Raw genomic sequence first — 16,262 nt, forward strand, 5'->3', positions numbered from 1 at the left:
AGAAGCTGGTATTTATTACCAGTTAAAAAAAAAATTAAATGTTATATTTCATTTTGAAGTTCATGTATCTCCTGCCAATCCCTTACCCTTCACTTCCTCCTCAGGCATAAGCATTATCCCATATTCTTACCATTCCTTTGCTTTTCTTAGTATTTTTTTTTAACATATAGGCTTCATCCCTAAATAATGTATCATTTCATTTTAATGTTAAATAAATGGAATCATATTATATACATTTTTCTGGGCTTTACTTTTTTGTTATATTTTATATTCCTTAAGACTCATCCATATTACTATATTTACCTGTGGTTCATTCACTGCACACAGTGTTCAATTAAATGGATAGACCAAAATATATTTAGACATATTACCATTGGATGTTTGGGTTGGTTCTAGGTGTTTGCTAATACAATACTGCTGCTATGAACATTCTTGTTTGTCCCTCCTGTGTAAATGAATAAGATTTTCTCTAGAAAGATGATCTATGTAAGAGCAAAACTGCTGGTTCATAGGGTAAGCACATCTCAACTTTACTAGGCAACACCAAACTGATTTCCAACGTGGGTGTACTAACGTACACGCCCACTGGAAGTCTATGAAATTCCAGCTGCTCTGCAGCTTTGCCATTTTAGTTTTCTGTGGGTGTTATAACAAATTATCATAAACTTAGTAGCTTAAAATAGCATGTTTTTATCTTACAGTTCTAGAGGTCAAAAGTCTGGAATGGGTTTCTATGGGCTAAAATTAAGGTGTTGGCAGGGCCACATTTCTTTCTGGAGCTCTAGGGGAGAAGCCGTTTCCCTGCCTTTCCCCGGGAGAAGAAGATGAGAGGGATGCCATATGAGAAAGACTCCACTGGTTACTGCTGGCTTTCAAGATGGAAAGGGATTACAAGCTAATGAATACAGGCAGCTTATACCCATTGCCATTGAGTCAATTCCGACTCATAGGGACCCTACAGGACAGAGTAAAAGTGCCCCATAGAGTTTCCAAGGGGTGCCTGGTAGATGCAAACTGCTGACATTTTGGTTAGCAGCTGTAGCTCTTAACCACTTTGCCACCAGGGCTTCACAGATCTAGTTAGGTTTCCTATTTCTTTAGTCATCTGGCAAGGTATATTTTTTTTCTGGGAATTCATCCATTTTATCTAAGCTTTTGAATGTATTAGTGTAAAATTATTCATGTCAATTCAGTATCTTATTAATGTCTACATATGCACCTCTTTTCAATCTAAATAGAGTTATTGGTACATTTTCTTTTTCTATTGATCAATATTGTCACAGGTTTGTCAATTTCATTAATCTTCTTGAAGAACCAACTTCTGGCTTTCTGATTCTCTACACTGTTTATTTTCTAAGATTCTTCTCTTGTCTTTAATATTTCCCTCCACTTACTTTTTTTGTAAAGAGAGTAAAGTATTTTGTTGTTCTTTTTCTAATTTCTTAAGTTGGATGTTTAGCTAATTCCTTTTCTGTTTCTCTTTTCTTCTAACATAATAAACACTAAGGCTATATGGAGCCCTGGTGGCACAGTGGTTAAGAGCTTGGCTGTTAACCAAAAGGTCAGCAGTTCGAATCTACCAGCTGCTCCCTGGAAACACTATGGGGCAGTTGCACTCTGTCCTATAGGGTCACTACAAGTCGGATTCAACTCAACAGCAACAGGATTGGTTGGTTCCTTTTTTGAAGGCTTTATGTTTCCTTCAGGATACTGCTTTAAGTGTATCCCACGAGTTTGATATGTAGTATTTTCACTATTGTTCACATCTAAATACTTCCTTGACCAATTTTGCTAGGGGTTTATCAATTTTTCTAATCTAATATCCATTTTTATCTATTTGACCCATTAATTATTTAGAAAGGTATTCCTTAATTTCCAAAACATCATTTATAATAGCAAAAACTACAAACAACCCAAGTTGTGAATACAGTTACTGAATACAATAAGTTGTGTATGTTCATACAATGTAACACAATTCAACAATTAAAAGAACTACTGATACACGCAAACGGATGAATCTCACGGACCATATGCTGAATGAAGAAACCAGACATAAAGAGTACATGGTGATGATTCCATTTATATGAAGTTCTAGAACAGACAAAATTAATTTATGCTTTTTTAAAAGTCAGATCAGAAAAGTGGTTGTCAGGGATGGACTGAAGGGGTACTTACTGGGTAGAAATACAAGGGAACTTTCTGGGAACTATTCCTACACTTGACTTCTAAATAACATTTACCACTAAAAGGAACTGGGGCTCCTTAGAGAATGGACTTATTCCAGGCTTCAGACAGGAAAAATACAAGGTGACTCTGGAATTTTTTAACTTCTTGTTGCACCAGAAATTACGGAAGTACATAAAAATGATGGCTACATACACCCATGAACACCAGCTAGAAAAGGTTCCCCTGGCCTAATCTGGGATAATCTGAATGTTGAAATATATAATGACAGAATAGATAACTCATCAACTAAATTAGAAATCCATGTGACCTAACTGATAAACATACATGAATAAATAAATAAATGGAAGAGGAGGGAAACTTTTCCCTTACAGCTAAATGCTAACTAATAAATATAAAAGAAATGTTGGAGTTAGAGCGGATGCTAACACTAGCTGGATCAAAGTTGAATGAGGAGCAGGACACTTAAATATAGGTGGTCCCTGACTTATGACATATTTGAGTTATGACAAACCGCACTTACAACCACCCGGGTTTTTTTTTTTTTTGTACAATGTGGCAGTGTATAATTTGCTGATGTTACCATTCTCATCCCAACCCTAAAGACAAATAAAGATCACATTTATAAAGATGCTGATAATAAAACACAATAATAATGAAAACTAAAAAAAGAGTTATCAGCTTACGTCAGAACTGACTTATGATGGAATTATTGGAACAAAATCCCATCATAAATCGGGGACTATCTATAGCCTTTAAGTTACCTCCCCAAAAATTACTTTTTACAAAGGGCAATGCAGTAACTTTACAGTGAAGAAGCCTGGTAGATATCACCTTAGCCAAGTAGTCAGAGTTACTATCACCAACAGTGAGACAAATCAACGTGTGCCTGCTGGTATGATGCACTCAGGACACAGTAAAGTACATCACTTCTGGTATTGATGAAAAAAACGTACAACTTGAATATAATCATGAGGAAACATCAGACAAATCGTAATTAATGGTCATTCAACAAAATAACTAGCTTATACTCTTAAAGGAGCCCTGGTGCCACAAAGATGTCAAGGTCAAGAAAGGCAAAGAGAGTCTAAGAAACTTTTCAGATAAAGAAGCCTAAAGAAATGTGACAAATTAAATGTGATGTGTGATCCTAGACTGGATCCTGCAACAGGGCAAAAAAATTTATAAGTGACAGTGGACAAATCCGAATATAAACTATGGATTAGATATGGAACCAATTTTTTGATAACCAGTTAGTCTGAAAGAATGACTGACAACAGGGAAGATGAAAAATTTGAAGTCAATTTTTAACAAAAGCTATAGCAAAATTTATGGATGGGTTGAAAATTTAGTACCTTGATAATAAGCACAGCCGACCTAATATACGCGATGTGTCTTTTCTTGGCAATGACAGACATTAAAAACAAGTACTGAACAAAACTGAACTTCGAACCAGATGTTTGAATTACTGTACAATAAAGTGATATATTTTAAAAACAACAAGCATATTAGACAAAACTTTTTATTGTACCATTGATTTTTTTATAAGTGTGTAATATGGCTTGTTTTATCTTTATCTTGTCCTTTAAAATTTTCTATTTTTATGTGTCTTATAAGGTACATAACATAATAGTATAGTAAACCAAAAAACCAAACCCATTGCCGTCGAGTCAATTCTGACTCATAGCGACCCTACCAGACAGAGTAAAACTGTCTCATAGGTTTACAAGGTGCAGCGGATGGATTTGAACTGCTGACCTCTGGTTAGCAGCTGCAGCTTGCCATAGCTCTTAACCACTGTGCCACCAGGGCTCCACTGATATAATAGTACGTGCATGTAACTTATAAATAAACATACATATACCTATAATTTATAAGTAAACATACATTTATCGGGGGTACTTGCTAAAAAATTTCAGTAATAGGAATACCATTACACTAGATACCTAAGGGACGTAACATGTTTTACTTGCTTTTAAATATTTTCCTAGTTGCATATACTAAATGCCTAATAAATTTTCTCACTAAAAACCAGTATTTTCTCAAAAGGAGAAAATAAAAATTAGATTTTAAAATTTACTTTTTAATAGTTTGATAATATAGTTTCAGCCAAGATATGAAGACTAATGTGTGCATTTAGTAATTATAATAATTAAATTTTTTTACCATTCTTGATGTTAGGGAAAACAAGATGTGTCGGTGAACTTCTGTTTTCGGCAGCTTCTTTCTTCTGGCTAACGGTCGAAACAAAACCGCTTAAAGTGGAAATTTGCCCTTTGGCTCCTCCTCTGTCTGAACCCTAAAAACAGAAAAGTTAATATTGCAAAATAGTTCCTATTAGCCATACTTGAGTTATTTTATTATAAAAATCATTAACATTTGTAATAGAGCTTTTAATTTGATGATAGACAGGTTTATAAAACTGATGCATATAGAAATGACTTATCCTCCAGGACCAAATTGTTTTTAAGTATAAAATGAAAATAGCCATGTCATTTAACTGCTTACAAATTGATAGAGTTTGAAAATGGGCATAATAACAACACCTAACTCGCTGGGTTGTTGTGAGGTTTAACTGAACTAAAGTACATAAAAAAAGCAGCACAGTTCCTTGTATGTAGTATACACTCCATTAACGTCAACTGCTATTTTAACTTTACATTAGTTAAGAACTTAATATTACCAAAAAAATAAAAACCAAACGCACTGCTGTCAAGTCAATTCTGACTCATGTTGACCCTACAGGACAGAGTAGAACTGCCCCACAGGGTTTCCAAGGAGCGGCTGGTGGATTTGAACTTCTGACCTTTTGGTTAGCAACCAAGCTCTTAACCACCGTGCCACCAGGGCCCTGACTTAGATAATACTATTTTTGTGACCTCCACAAATGTTATTTTAATTATTTTTAATAATTAATCTCCATGTGGTACTTCACAGCTTGATTTACTGAAGGCTTTCCTGTCATGTGATACAACTTTAAAAAAGTTCAAGCAAAAAGATAAGGACTTAGGGGTACAATTACCCAGAGTACAAGCACGGTTAATGTATCCTGGGTAGGTGCCACCGGGATTAAAAAAAAAAATCCTGCTAAAGCACTTAGGGATCCTTAGGCACAAAGCAAACTTCCTAAAGCATAGAATTTATCCATTTACACATTTTCCACAAAACAATCACTCTATTAAATTCATAATACATAAAATTAATCTGTAATTTATAATTATAAATAATAATATGTTATCAGTAAGAGATTCAGCTACAGAGTTGTCTCAGAGCTTATTTACAGCTCTCAGCTCCTTATATACTATGTTTCAGGTTCTGGAAACCCTGGTGGTGTAGTGGTTAAGTGCTATGGCTGCTAACCAAAAGGTCAGCACTTCAAATTCACCAGGTGCTCCCTGGAACCTCTATGGGGCAGTTCTACTCTGTCCTATAAGGTTGCGATGAGTCGGAATCGACTCGACCGCAACAGGTTGGTTTTCTTGGTTCAGCTTCTAGATGCATACAGGCAGTCCCTGAATTACAAACAAATTCTGTTCCTAAATCTGTCTTTAAGCTGAATTTTATGTAAATCGGAAGAGTACGGTTTGTATCTAACATCAGTCAAATGTTTGTCTTAGTATATAGTATATAATGTACCTTCTATGCATAAAAAACATTAAAGAAACACATCCAGATACACTTAAACATCTTTAACACAATGTTATGGATTGAAATGTGTGTCAACTTTACTAGGCCATGATTCCCAGTATTGTGTGGCTGTACATTTTGTGATCTGATGTGATTATTCTCTGTGTTGTAAACCCTAACCTCTACGACGTTAATGGGGGCCCTGGTGGCACAGCGGTTAAGAGCACAGGCTGCTAATCAAAAACTCAGCAGTTCAAATCCACCAGCTGCTCCTTGGAAGCCCTATGGGGCAGTTCTACTCTGTCCTATAGGGTCACTATGAGTTGTTATCAACTCAAGGGCAATGGGCAGTAGTAATTATTGTTGTTAGGTGCTGTAGAGTTGGTTCCAACTCATAGCAACCCTATGTACAACAGAATGAAACACTGCCTGGTCTGGCACCATCCTCACAATCGTTGCTATGTTTGTGCCCATTGTTGCAACCACTGTGTCAATCCATCTCGCTGAGGGTCTTCCTCTTTTTTGCTGACCCTTTACTTTACCAAGCATGATATCCTTCTCCAGGGACTGATCCCTCCTGATTACATGTCCAAAGTATGTAATACGTAGTCTCACCATCCTTGCCTCTAAGGAGAATTATGGTTGCACTTTATCTAAGACAGATGTTTGTTCTTTTGGCAGTCCATAGTATATTCAATATTCTTCGCCAACACCACAACTCAAAGGCTTCCATTCTTCTTTGGTCTTCCTTATTCGTCGTCTAGCTTTCACATGCATATCAGGCGACTGAAAACACCATGGCTTGTGTCAGGTGCATCTTAGTCCTCAAGGTGACATCTTTGCTTTTTAACACTTTGAAGAGATCTCTTGCAGCCGATTTGCCCAATGCAATGCGTTGTTTCATTTCTTGACTGCTGCTTCCATGGGTGTTGATTGTGGATCCAAGTAAAATGAAATCCGTGACAACCTCAATCTTTTCTCCATTTATCATGGTGTTGCTTATTGGACCAATTGTGAGGATTTTTGTTTTCTTTATGTTGAGCTGTAATCCATACTGAAGGCTGTAGTTTTTGATCTTCATCAGTAAGTGCTTCAAATCATCTTCACTTTCAGGAAGCAAGGTAGCTTGCTTCCAGCATCATAGCAACAAACAAGCCCCCACAGTATGACAAACTGACATACACATGGGGAGTAGTAGTAGTGGTATGGTGTTAATGAGGCAGGATTAGGGGCAGTTATGCTAATGAGGCAGAACTCAATCTACAGTGTTAAGCTGCATCTTGAGTCGATCTCTCTTGAGATGTAAAAGAGAGAATCGAACAGAGAGAGGGACCTCCTACCACTAAGAACGAAGGGCCATAAGTGGAGCATATCCTCTGGACCTGGGGTCCCTGAGCCGATAAACTCCCAGACTGAGAGGAAGACTGATGACAAGGACCTTCCCCCAGAGCCAAAAGAAAGAGAAAGCCTTCCCCTAGAGCTGGTACCCTAAATTTGGACTTTTAGCCTCCTAAACTGTGACAGAATAAATTTCTGTTTGTTAAAGCCATCCACCTGTGGCATTTCTGTTACAGCAGTATTAGATAAGTAAGACATATAATAACACAGTAATAACAATATTTTGATGCATGTCACAAAGTAATGCCCCTTTGTTATTATGAACCATTGTACATACCTCCAGTTTTTAACAGCAGGTTTTTCAGAGGCTGGTTCCTAACTATGGGTTGTACCTAAGAGGGACGTTCATAACCCAGGGACTGCCTGTACTAGAATACAGAAGTTAACGTCTTTCTATCCATTTCTTTACTCTAAAGGTAACTTCCTTGCTTTCACAGCAGAGAGTTTCTTTTTCATCTCTTCCTTCATTCACCAAATTAATTTCTATTTATCTTTTCAGAATCAGCTTATATGTCACGTGGCAGAAACATTTACACTCACTAAATATCCACAGTTCTCCCACATTCTCCACTCTCTTGTAGTTAGATGGAGCCACGTGTTTTTTTTTTTTTTAATAGACACAGTGGAAATAATTTCTGTCACTTCTGGGCCAAGAAGTGTTAACACATTTAAGGCAGGCAAACTGCTAGCTCCTCTCTCTCTTCTTCGTCTGTTACAACCATGGAGGCTAAGAGTGGAGAAATCAGAACATCTATCAGCTTGAGTCCCTAAGTGGCTATGTGGAGCAGTCACTGCCAACCAACATTAGGTATGTACCATCACAACATTCAACCACTGACTCTTGGGGGTTAATTTGTAACTGTAGCATAAACTAATCTATCACAAATTCTCTGTGAAGTTTCTTCGGGTGGCTGTCGCTTCCACAATATCACTCATTCTTATTTATGCTTGTAATTTACTTCAATTATTCCACTGAAATTATAATTGTTTTCGTATTGGTCCTTCATGCTGGACCAGGAATTCCTTATTCATCACAGAGCTTGACATATAGTTAATCTTCTGCGTAGGTCCTGCACTTTAGAAGAAATGAATTATGTTTTTCTTTCTTTCTTCCTTCCCCTCCTTTCCTTTTTTTTCCTTGAGAGATCAGTATGAAAAGAACTCAGAGTAAGTAAATTTCAGATACAATACATACAGAATTAAAACATCTCTGGGATTAAGAGATTTTTTTTTAGCAATCAGTTAATTAATTCCTTAACAGATGAGGAAACCAAGGCTGTCTAAGACTGACCCCCATCAGTTAGCTAACAACAGAGATGCGATAGGCACTAAATGAGAACGTGAAGGATGCTGCTATGAGAAAATTACATAATGTAACTTTTTGTGCATGGTATCTTTGGCCACTCATGGATTTTGTTTTTGTTTATTTGCTCTTGCTTGCTCCTTGATTCTTGGCTAGATTTCGGTTCAGTGAAGTCTAGCTGATTTAGTATTTCTGTGGTAGGGTTAGCTTCCATGATCCAGCCTATAATAGTTACATACAGTACCTAATTAAAATAAAGTAGCCTTCTAAGAAATGTAGGATATGAAAGTGAAATTTCAGAATCATAAACGAGATGACATCATCTGGCATTTTGTAATAAACTTAGGACATAATGGCTCCTCAAAATATGATTACTCCTATAACAACAACATAATAAAACAAGTCATTTATTGAGTGTATGTTACACGCCTGGTGTCGTATTACCTGTGGCCATCAAGTCAATTTTGACTCACGGCAACTCTACAGCACAGAGTATAACTGCCCTACAGGGTTCCCAAGGCTGTAAACTTTAAGGAAGCAGGCTGTCACATCTTTCTCCCTCAGAGTGGCTAGTGGGTTTTGACCACCAACCTTTTGGTTAGCACCCAAGTGCTTAAAACCACTGTGCCCCAGGGCTCCCTGGTACTATATTAGGTGCTTTATATGGATTATAAAATTCCTATGAGATATGTACTTACACCCCATTTTACAGGGAAACTGAAGTGCCATGCCCAAGTTCACAGAGCTAGTAAGTGGGAAACCAGAATTCAAACTCCAGTCTGTATGACAATGAAGTCCATATTCCTAAATCACCATACCACAGAGTCTCTCGCTGTAGCTGCGATCAGTCGCTAAGGGCTGACTATTTGCTAGTAGGTGTATTACACACAACAGCATATTTAATTTCAGGATAACCTTTTGTGGTTATTATTTTCCCTACTTCTACGAATGTAAGTTGAATAAATTTAGTAGCTTTAAGAGCAATAGCCTAACCAGGAGAAATTAACATAAACAGAAAAGCTAAGTGTACTACAGAGAAACCTTTGCTGTTCCAGCAGTCTACTCAATATTTTCTTCTCTTTTTATCCCCTTCCTCCACCCCTTTTTAATAAAAGGAAGTCCCAAAAAACAGTGCATGGTTCACCTGTGGGATGTAGTACAAAATAACGAGTAACTGATTCAATCAACAAAGTCATTCAACAACTATCAGTTCTAATTCCTAGTAGACTTACAATGTAGATGCCCAAAGATATGACAGAATATACTCCAAGACAGAAAAAAAGGTAAATAAGACAGTAATACTCAAATTTTTCTATAAGATAGTCTTAGTAAATTATATAATTTACATATTAGTAAATTACAGCAATATGCTCAAGTTCACAGTAGTAGTTTGTTGAGTTTGTTGATTAGAAAAATAAAATCTAAATAAACTATATATTTGAAAAGTAAATCATTCTTTGCTATATATATCAGCATTAATTAATATTAATTAAAATTAAGAATTCTATTAACTACTAGGGCCAAGTTTGCTTATTTGAATGGCTTGCCCTGTCAGAACACCTTAAATAAAAGTGGGAACAAATGCCAAATCTTGAATGCAATATAGATTTCATTTACACGTGATAATAATAGTAATCCACTTGTAAAATGAGGTCATCCAAGTCTTATACAGTGAAAGTCCCCTTAGTAATAGAGCTTTAGTTGCAAATATCTACAATAACTCAAAATACCAAACAAAACAAAACAAAACACTCATTGCTGTCGAGTCAATTCCAACTCATAGCGGCCCTATATCAAGGATTTTTTTTTTCTTGATAACTTTTATGGATGTTATCTAAAACTCAGCAAAAATAGGATCTGGGCAGCAATGTGGTTAAAACAGAGTCAGTGAGGAAGAATGGTCTAGGAAGATGGGACTGGAGGGGTAAGCAGGGGCCATATCATGAAACCTAGAGGCTAAGGAGTATTGATTCTAACCTGCAAGATGTTTACCTGTGTTTTATCAACTATGTGGATCGTAACAAATTATGGATATTACAAGGAATGAGAATTTCAAAACACTTAATTGTGTTCATACAGAACCTGTACACGGACCAAGAGGCAGTCATTTGAACATAAAAAGGGGGATATTATGTGGTTTAAAATTAGAAAAGGTGTGTAGCAGGGCTGTATCCTTTCACCTTACTTATTCAATCTGTATGTTGAACAAATAACTCAAGAAGCTAGACTATATGATGAAGTATGACACACCAGGATTAGAGGAAGATTCATTAACAACCTCTGATATGGAGATAACATGATCCTGCTTGCTGAAAATAAAGACAACTTGAAGCACTTACTGATGAAGGTCAAAGACTACAGCCTTCCGTATGGATTACACCAAAACATGAAGAAAATGAAAATCCTCACAACTAGACCAATAAACAACATCATGATAAACGAAGGAGAAACTGAAGTTGTCAATGATTTCATTCTACTTGTATCAACGATCAACATCCACGGAAGCAGCAGTCAAGAAATCAAATGATGTATTACATTGGGCAAGTATGTACAAAAGACCTCTTTAAAGTTTTAAAAAGCCAAGATTTCACTTTAAGAACTAAGGTGTGCCTGACCCAAGACATGGTATTTTCAATCGCTTCATATACATGCAAAAGCTGGATGATGAAAATGAAGACAGATGAAGAACTGATGCATTTGAACCATGGTGTGGGCAAAGAATACTGAATATACTGTGGACTACCAGAATGACAAACAAGTAAGCCTTAGAAGAAATACAACCAGAATGTTCCTCAGAAGTGAGGATGGCAAGATTTTGACTCACTTACTTTGGACACATCATCAGGGAAGTCCAGTTGCTAGAAAGGGACATCACGGTTGGTAAAGTAGAGGGCCAATAAAAATGAATGAGACCCTCAATGAGATGGACTGACAAAACAGCCACAACAAGGACTCAAGCATAGCAATGATCATGAAGATGGTGCAGGACAGGCAACATTTTGTTCCATTATACATAAGGTTGTCATGAGTTGAAGTGGCACCAACTAACAACCAGAGGATAGGGAAAGATTGCTGAAGACTTCTAAGCATGGGACTGACATGACCATACTTAAATTTTTAGAAAAATTACTCCGGCAACAGTGTAGTGAATATACTGAAGGGGTGTAATTTTGGAAGCACAGACCATGTAGGAATCTACTGCAAAAAATGAAGGAAACTAAATAGACAGTAGTAATAGAGAATGAAGAGAAATGGCAGCCAGGGCCAAAATAATGGCAAAAATGGTAACATGCATTTCAGGTCCAAGTCTGAAGTATACTGAGAATCAGAGCACCCTCCCAAAAACTACAAAATAAGTGAACAATGTAAAATACTTAATTTCAAATTTCAGGGGAACAGACATATTTTGACACTTCAGTGTAAAGAAGATTTAAATTATGTAAAAACTTGAAGAAAATTCTAGAAGATCAGGTTTTACATAAACATGATTTGTAAGTAACCAGAAAAGGAACCAATACGTACTAGGCAAAAGCATGCTGCTCGTGCCAAAGTAACTGAATTTTTCTAGTTGACAGGGTTATTGTTAGGCAGCAGTGGAAAACCAATACAATGACCAAAACCAAACCCACTGCTGTCAAGTTAATTCTGACTCACAGCGACACTATAAGACAGAACAGAACTGCCCCATATGGTTTCCAAGGAGCACCTGGGGGATTCAAACTACTGACCTTTTGGTTAACAGCCATAGCTCTTAACCATTATGCCACCAGGGTTTCCAATACAAGGACAGAACCATGGAAAACCCTGACACTTATTATATGTGCTAACAAAGGATATTAATAATGAATGGCCATTCAGTCAGCCAATAAATACATGAAAAGATGCTCACAATCATTTGCCATTAGAGAGATGCAAATAAAAACTACAATGAGATACCATCTCATCCCTGCAAAAAATGGCAATGATTAAAAAAAAAAAAAACAGAAAAGAAATTCCAGTGAGGTTGTAGAGAGATTGGAACTCTTATACACTGCTGGTGGGATTTTAAAATGGTACAACCACTATGGAAAACACTATGGCACTTCCTCAAAAAGCTAGAAATACAAATATTTTATGATCCAGCAATCCCACTGCCAGTTATATATCCAAGAGATGTAACAGCAGTGACAGAAATAGACATATGCACATCTAAGCTCGGGGCAGCATTTTTCATAACTGTAAAAGATGGAAACAACTTAATGCTCATCAATGGATAAAAAACCAAACCAAACTCACTGCCCTCGAGCCAATTACTGACTCATAGTGACCCTATAGGATAGAGTAGAACTGCCCCACAGAGTTCCCAAGGAGCACCTGGTGGATTTGAACTGCTGACCTTTTGGTTAACAGCTGTAGCTCTTAACCACTACGCCACCAGGGTTTATCAATGGATAAACGGATAAACGAATTGTGTTACATACATATAATGGAATACTATCAAACTATGAAGAATAATGAAGAGTCCTCAAAACATAACATGGATGAATCTGGAGGGGATTATACTGAGCAAAATAAGTCAATCGCAAAAGGACAAATATTGTATGGTCCCACTGTTATAAAAAGTCAAGAATAGATATACACACAGAAAGCAACATTCTTTGATGGCTACCAGGGGTGGGAGGGAGAATCACTTTCTAGATAATGGACACTTGTTATTTCTGGTGATAGGAAAGGCAATACCAAATATGGGTGAAGTCTATACAACCGGACCAAGGTAAATGAAGACACTAAGAAGTACATAAGATAAAGGAACAATTTTGGTAAATGCTTTAACATATACAATTCTGCAATAACAAAAATAACCTGTGGTTACACAGGTAGATATGTACGCATATATATGTATAAAAAAAAGTATAAGAAGGCATAAATGAGTACGTGCAAGAGCATGTATAGGCGTATTTGTAGGCATATGTATACACTTGTTTGTGCAGTATATATCTCCATATATAAGAAATCACGTGGGGACACAGTTATAAAGGCTTCCTATACATATCCAAACAACTCACGGAATTGGTTTACTAGGTTAAAAGGCTTAGGACCATAGTCTCATGGGACAACTTACTCAATTTGCATAGTATAGTTCATAAAGATAATGTTCTACAACCTAGTTTAGTGAGCAGCGTCTGGGGTCTTAAATGCTTGCAAGCAGCCATTTAAGATACAATTGTCTCTACTCATCTGGAGCAAAAGAGAATGAAGAAAACCAAGGACTCAAAGAAACTAGTCCACAGGACTAATAACCCACAACAAACACAGCCTCTTCTAACCTCAGACCGGAAGAACTAGACGATGCCTGAATATCATTACCTATTGTTCTGACCAGGGACACAATAGAAGGCCCTGGGTAGAATGGGAGACAAATGTAGAACAAAATTCTAATTCCTAAAAAAATGTCAAACAGAGACTAGAGGAATCCCTAAGACTACTGTCCTAAGATACCTTTTGACCTCTGTACTGAAGCCAAATAATAGTTTGGCTTACAAAATAAACAATATCACCTGTGATTAATGTGCTCCCTTAAGCTCCAACTACATGAAACCAAAAGGTCAGTATCTACCCAAAAGCAAGGACAAGAAAGCAAGGAGAGGAAGGGAGCTATACCAAAGGAAGAACAAACAAAATGGAAATAATGAGAATGCTGACACATTATGAAAATTGTAACCAATGTCACAAACAATTTGAATAAAAATTGTTTAATGGGAACCTCATTTGCTGGGTAAACTTTCACTTAAAACACAATGTTTAAAAAAAAAAGAGAATGAATGGCCAAAGGGGCAAGAAACCCAACAGAAGGTCAAGTGTTACAAACTAAACTAAGAAAAAATAAAATTTCAAGAAGAAAGTGGTCAATAATATTACATGAGAAAGAGTGGACAGGCCCAATAAGTGTCTAGCGGAATGACTGGAATAAAATCTTGGGAGACTTGGAGACAACAGAGTCAGAGCAGTGGTGGGGTCAGAAACTATATGAAATGAATTGACAAATAACTGGGAAAATAAGAAATAAAAAGCAATGAGCAGGGATTACTCTGTCAAGGAGCTTTATTTCTTACTCGAAAGAGAGAGAGGCCAGTGGATGAAAGGGTACAAAGGTTTGAGGGGAAATACACTGAACATGTTTTGTTGACTGCCAAATCCAATGTTCCTTTCTATCTAAACTGTCCCACTCATGGTCCCCAAAGCACTACTGCTATTCTTTGTGCAGAGATGGCCAGGGATTGAAGCAGGAGTAGGCACTCAACCCAAAGGCACCCTATGTGTAGGCTGGGTGGCCACACGTTAGGCGGCCTAGCACAAAAGGCACTGAAGCATTTTAGTAAGTCAATCAGACCAGATCTTTCAAGATTTTAGACTGAGAAATATGAGAAAGACTGGCCAGCCAAGGGTGAGAGAAGAGCAGAGAGACAGACATCAGCTAGTCTACAGCATTGCCTCTGTTCCTGTTTGCTTTCTGGTTTTAATCTAAGTGCATCATTCCAATAAATGCCCTTTTTCCTTAAGAAATCATTAAGTGCTTAAATCCTATTCCTTGTAATTAAAAAAAAAAGCTAAAAAAACATGAAAAAAAAATCCTTGGTTTGGTAAGCCTTTTGCTTGCAAGATGACTGTGCTCCTGACAGTTTATACTTGAGATAACATAAAATTAATCATGGACAGTTTCACAGGTTGACACAGCACTACAGATTAAAACAAACAAACAAACCCTCAACAGTTGCCCCATAGCAGCTTGCACAAGAGAAATCTTACACTTAACCTAATACTTTCATGAGAAAACATGGACATCATGCTGTGCAATGGTAAACTAACTGAAAAGTGGAGAATCAAATGAGGAAGCCATAGGGTATTAATGACATCAGACTACAGACAGACTAAATTAAAATAGAACAATATTATTTTACAACCCTTATAAATGTTATCTCTGAGTCTTACAGAAGAACACTAATGATGAAGCTTGGATTTTGGCCAAAATACAAACAGTGGGTTGGATGTGTGTGAAGACTAAATAGTAGTAGAATAAATACCCAACCAGCTCTTGTAGACTGAAGATAAGTATTATGGATTGAATTGTGTCTTCCAAAAATACGTGTTGTAAATCCTAACCTCTATGCCTGTGGTTATAATCCCATTTGGGAAAACGTTGTCTTTATGTTAATGAGGCAGAGTTAGTATAGGGTGTATTTTGAATCAATCTCTTATAAAAGGAACAGATTAAGCAAGCAGAGATGGGAAACAGAGATGCAAGCCACATGAAGGCTGTCTAGGAGCAGAAGCTCAGAAGAGACAAGGACCTTCCTCCAGATCTCAGAGAGAGAGAAAGCCTTCCCCTAGAGCCAGCACTCTGAATTTGGACTTCAAGCCTCCTAAACTGTCAGACAATGTTCCGCTGCTATTCATAAGGTTTTCACTGGCTAATTCTTTTCAGAAGTAGACTGCTGGGTCCTTCTTCCTATGAAGAAGAACGGGGCGTCGGGATTGGAGGAAGACTCATTAACAACCTGAGTTATGAAGATGATACAACCTTGCTTGCTAAAAGTGAAGAGGACTTGAAGCACTTACAAATGAACATCAAAGACCACAGCCTTCACTATGGACTGCACCTCAACATAAAAAAATAATTTTTTTTTTTTTTAAAGAAAACAAAAATCCTCACAACTGGACCAATGAGCAACATCATGATAAACAGAGAAAAGACTGAAGTTGTCGAGGATTT

General features: G+C 37.0%; 1 protein-coding gene across 4 annotated transcripts in view; it reads right to left on the minus strand.

The window, feature by feature from the left end:
* Positions 1-16,262, minus strand: part of HECTD2 (HECT domain E3 ubiquitin protein ligase 2) — a 106,722-nt gene that overhangs the window by 67,290 nt on the left and 23,170 nt on the right. For all 4 annotated transcript variants that reach the window (XR_002785466.2, XM_010589113.2, XM_064269575.1 and 1 more), the window contains exon 2: positions 4,351-4,483. Coding sequence is in view for 3 of the 4 variants with exons in the window: in XM_010589113.2 (XP_010587415.1) it covers positions 4,351-4,483 (133 nt within the window). In the remaining variant the exon portion in view is untranslated. The remainder of the gene's footprint in view (positions 1-4,350; positions 4,484-16,262) is intronic.

The sequence above is a fragment of the Loxodonta africana genome, chromosome 16 (assembly GCF_030014295.1).
Source record: "Loxodonta africana isolate mLoxAfr1 chromosome 16, mLoxAfr1.hap2, whole genome shotgun sequence".
Lineage (NCBI taxonomy): Eukaryota > Metazoa > Chordata > Mammalia > Proboscidea > Elephantidae > Loxodonta > Loxodonta africana.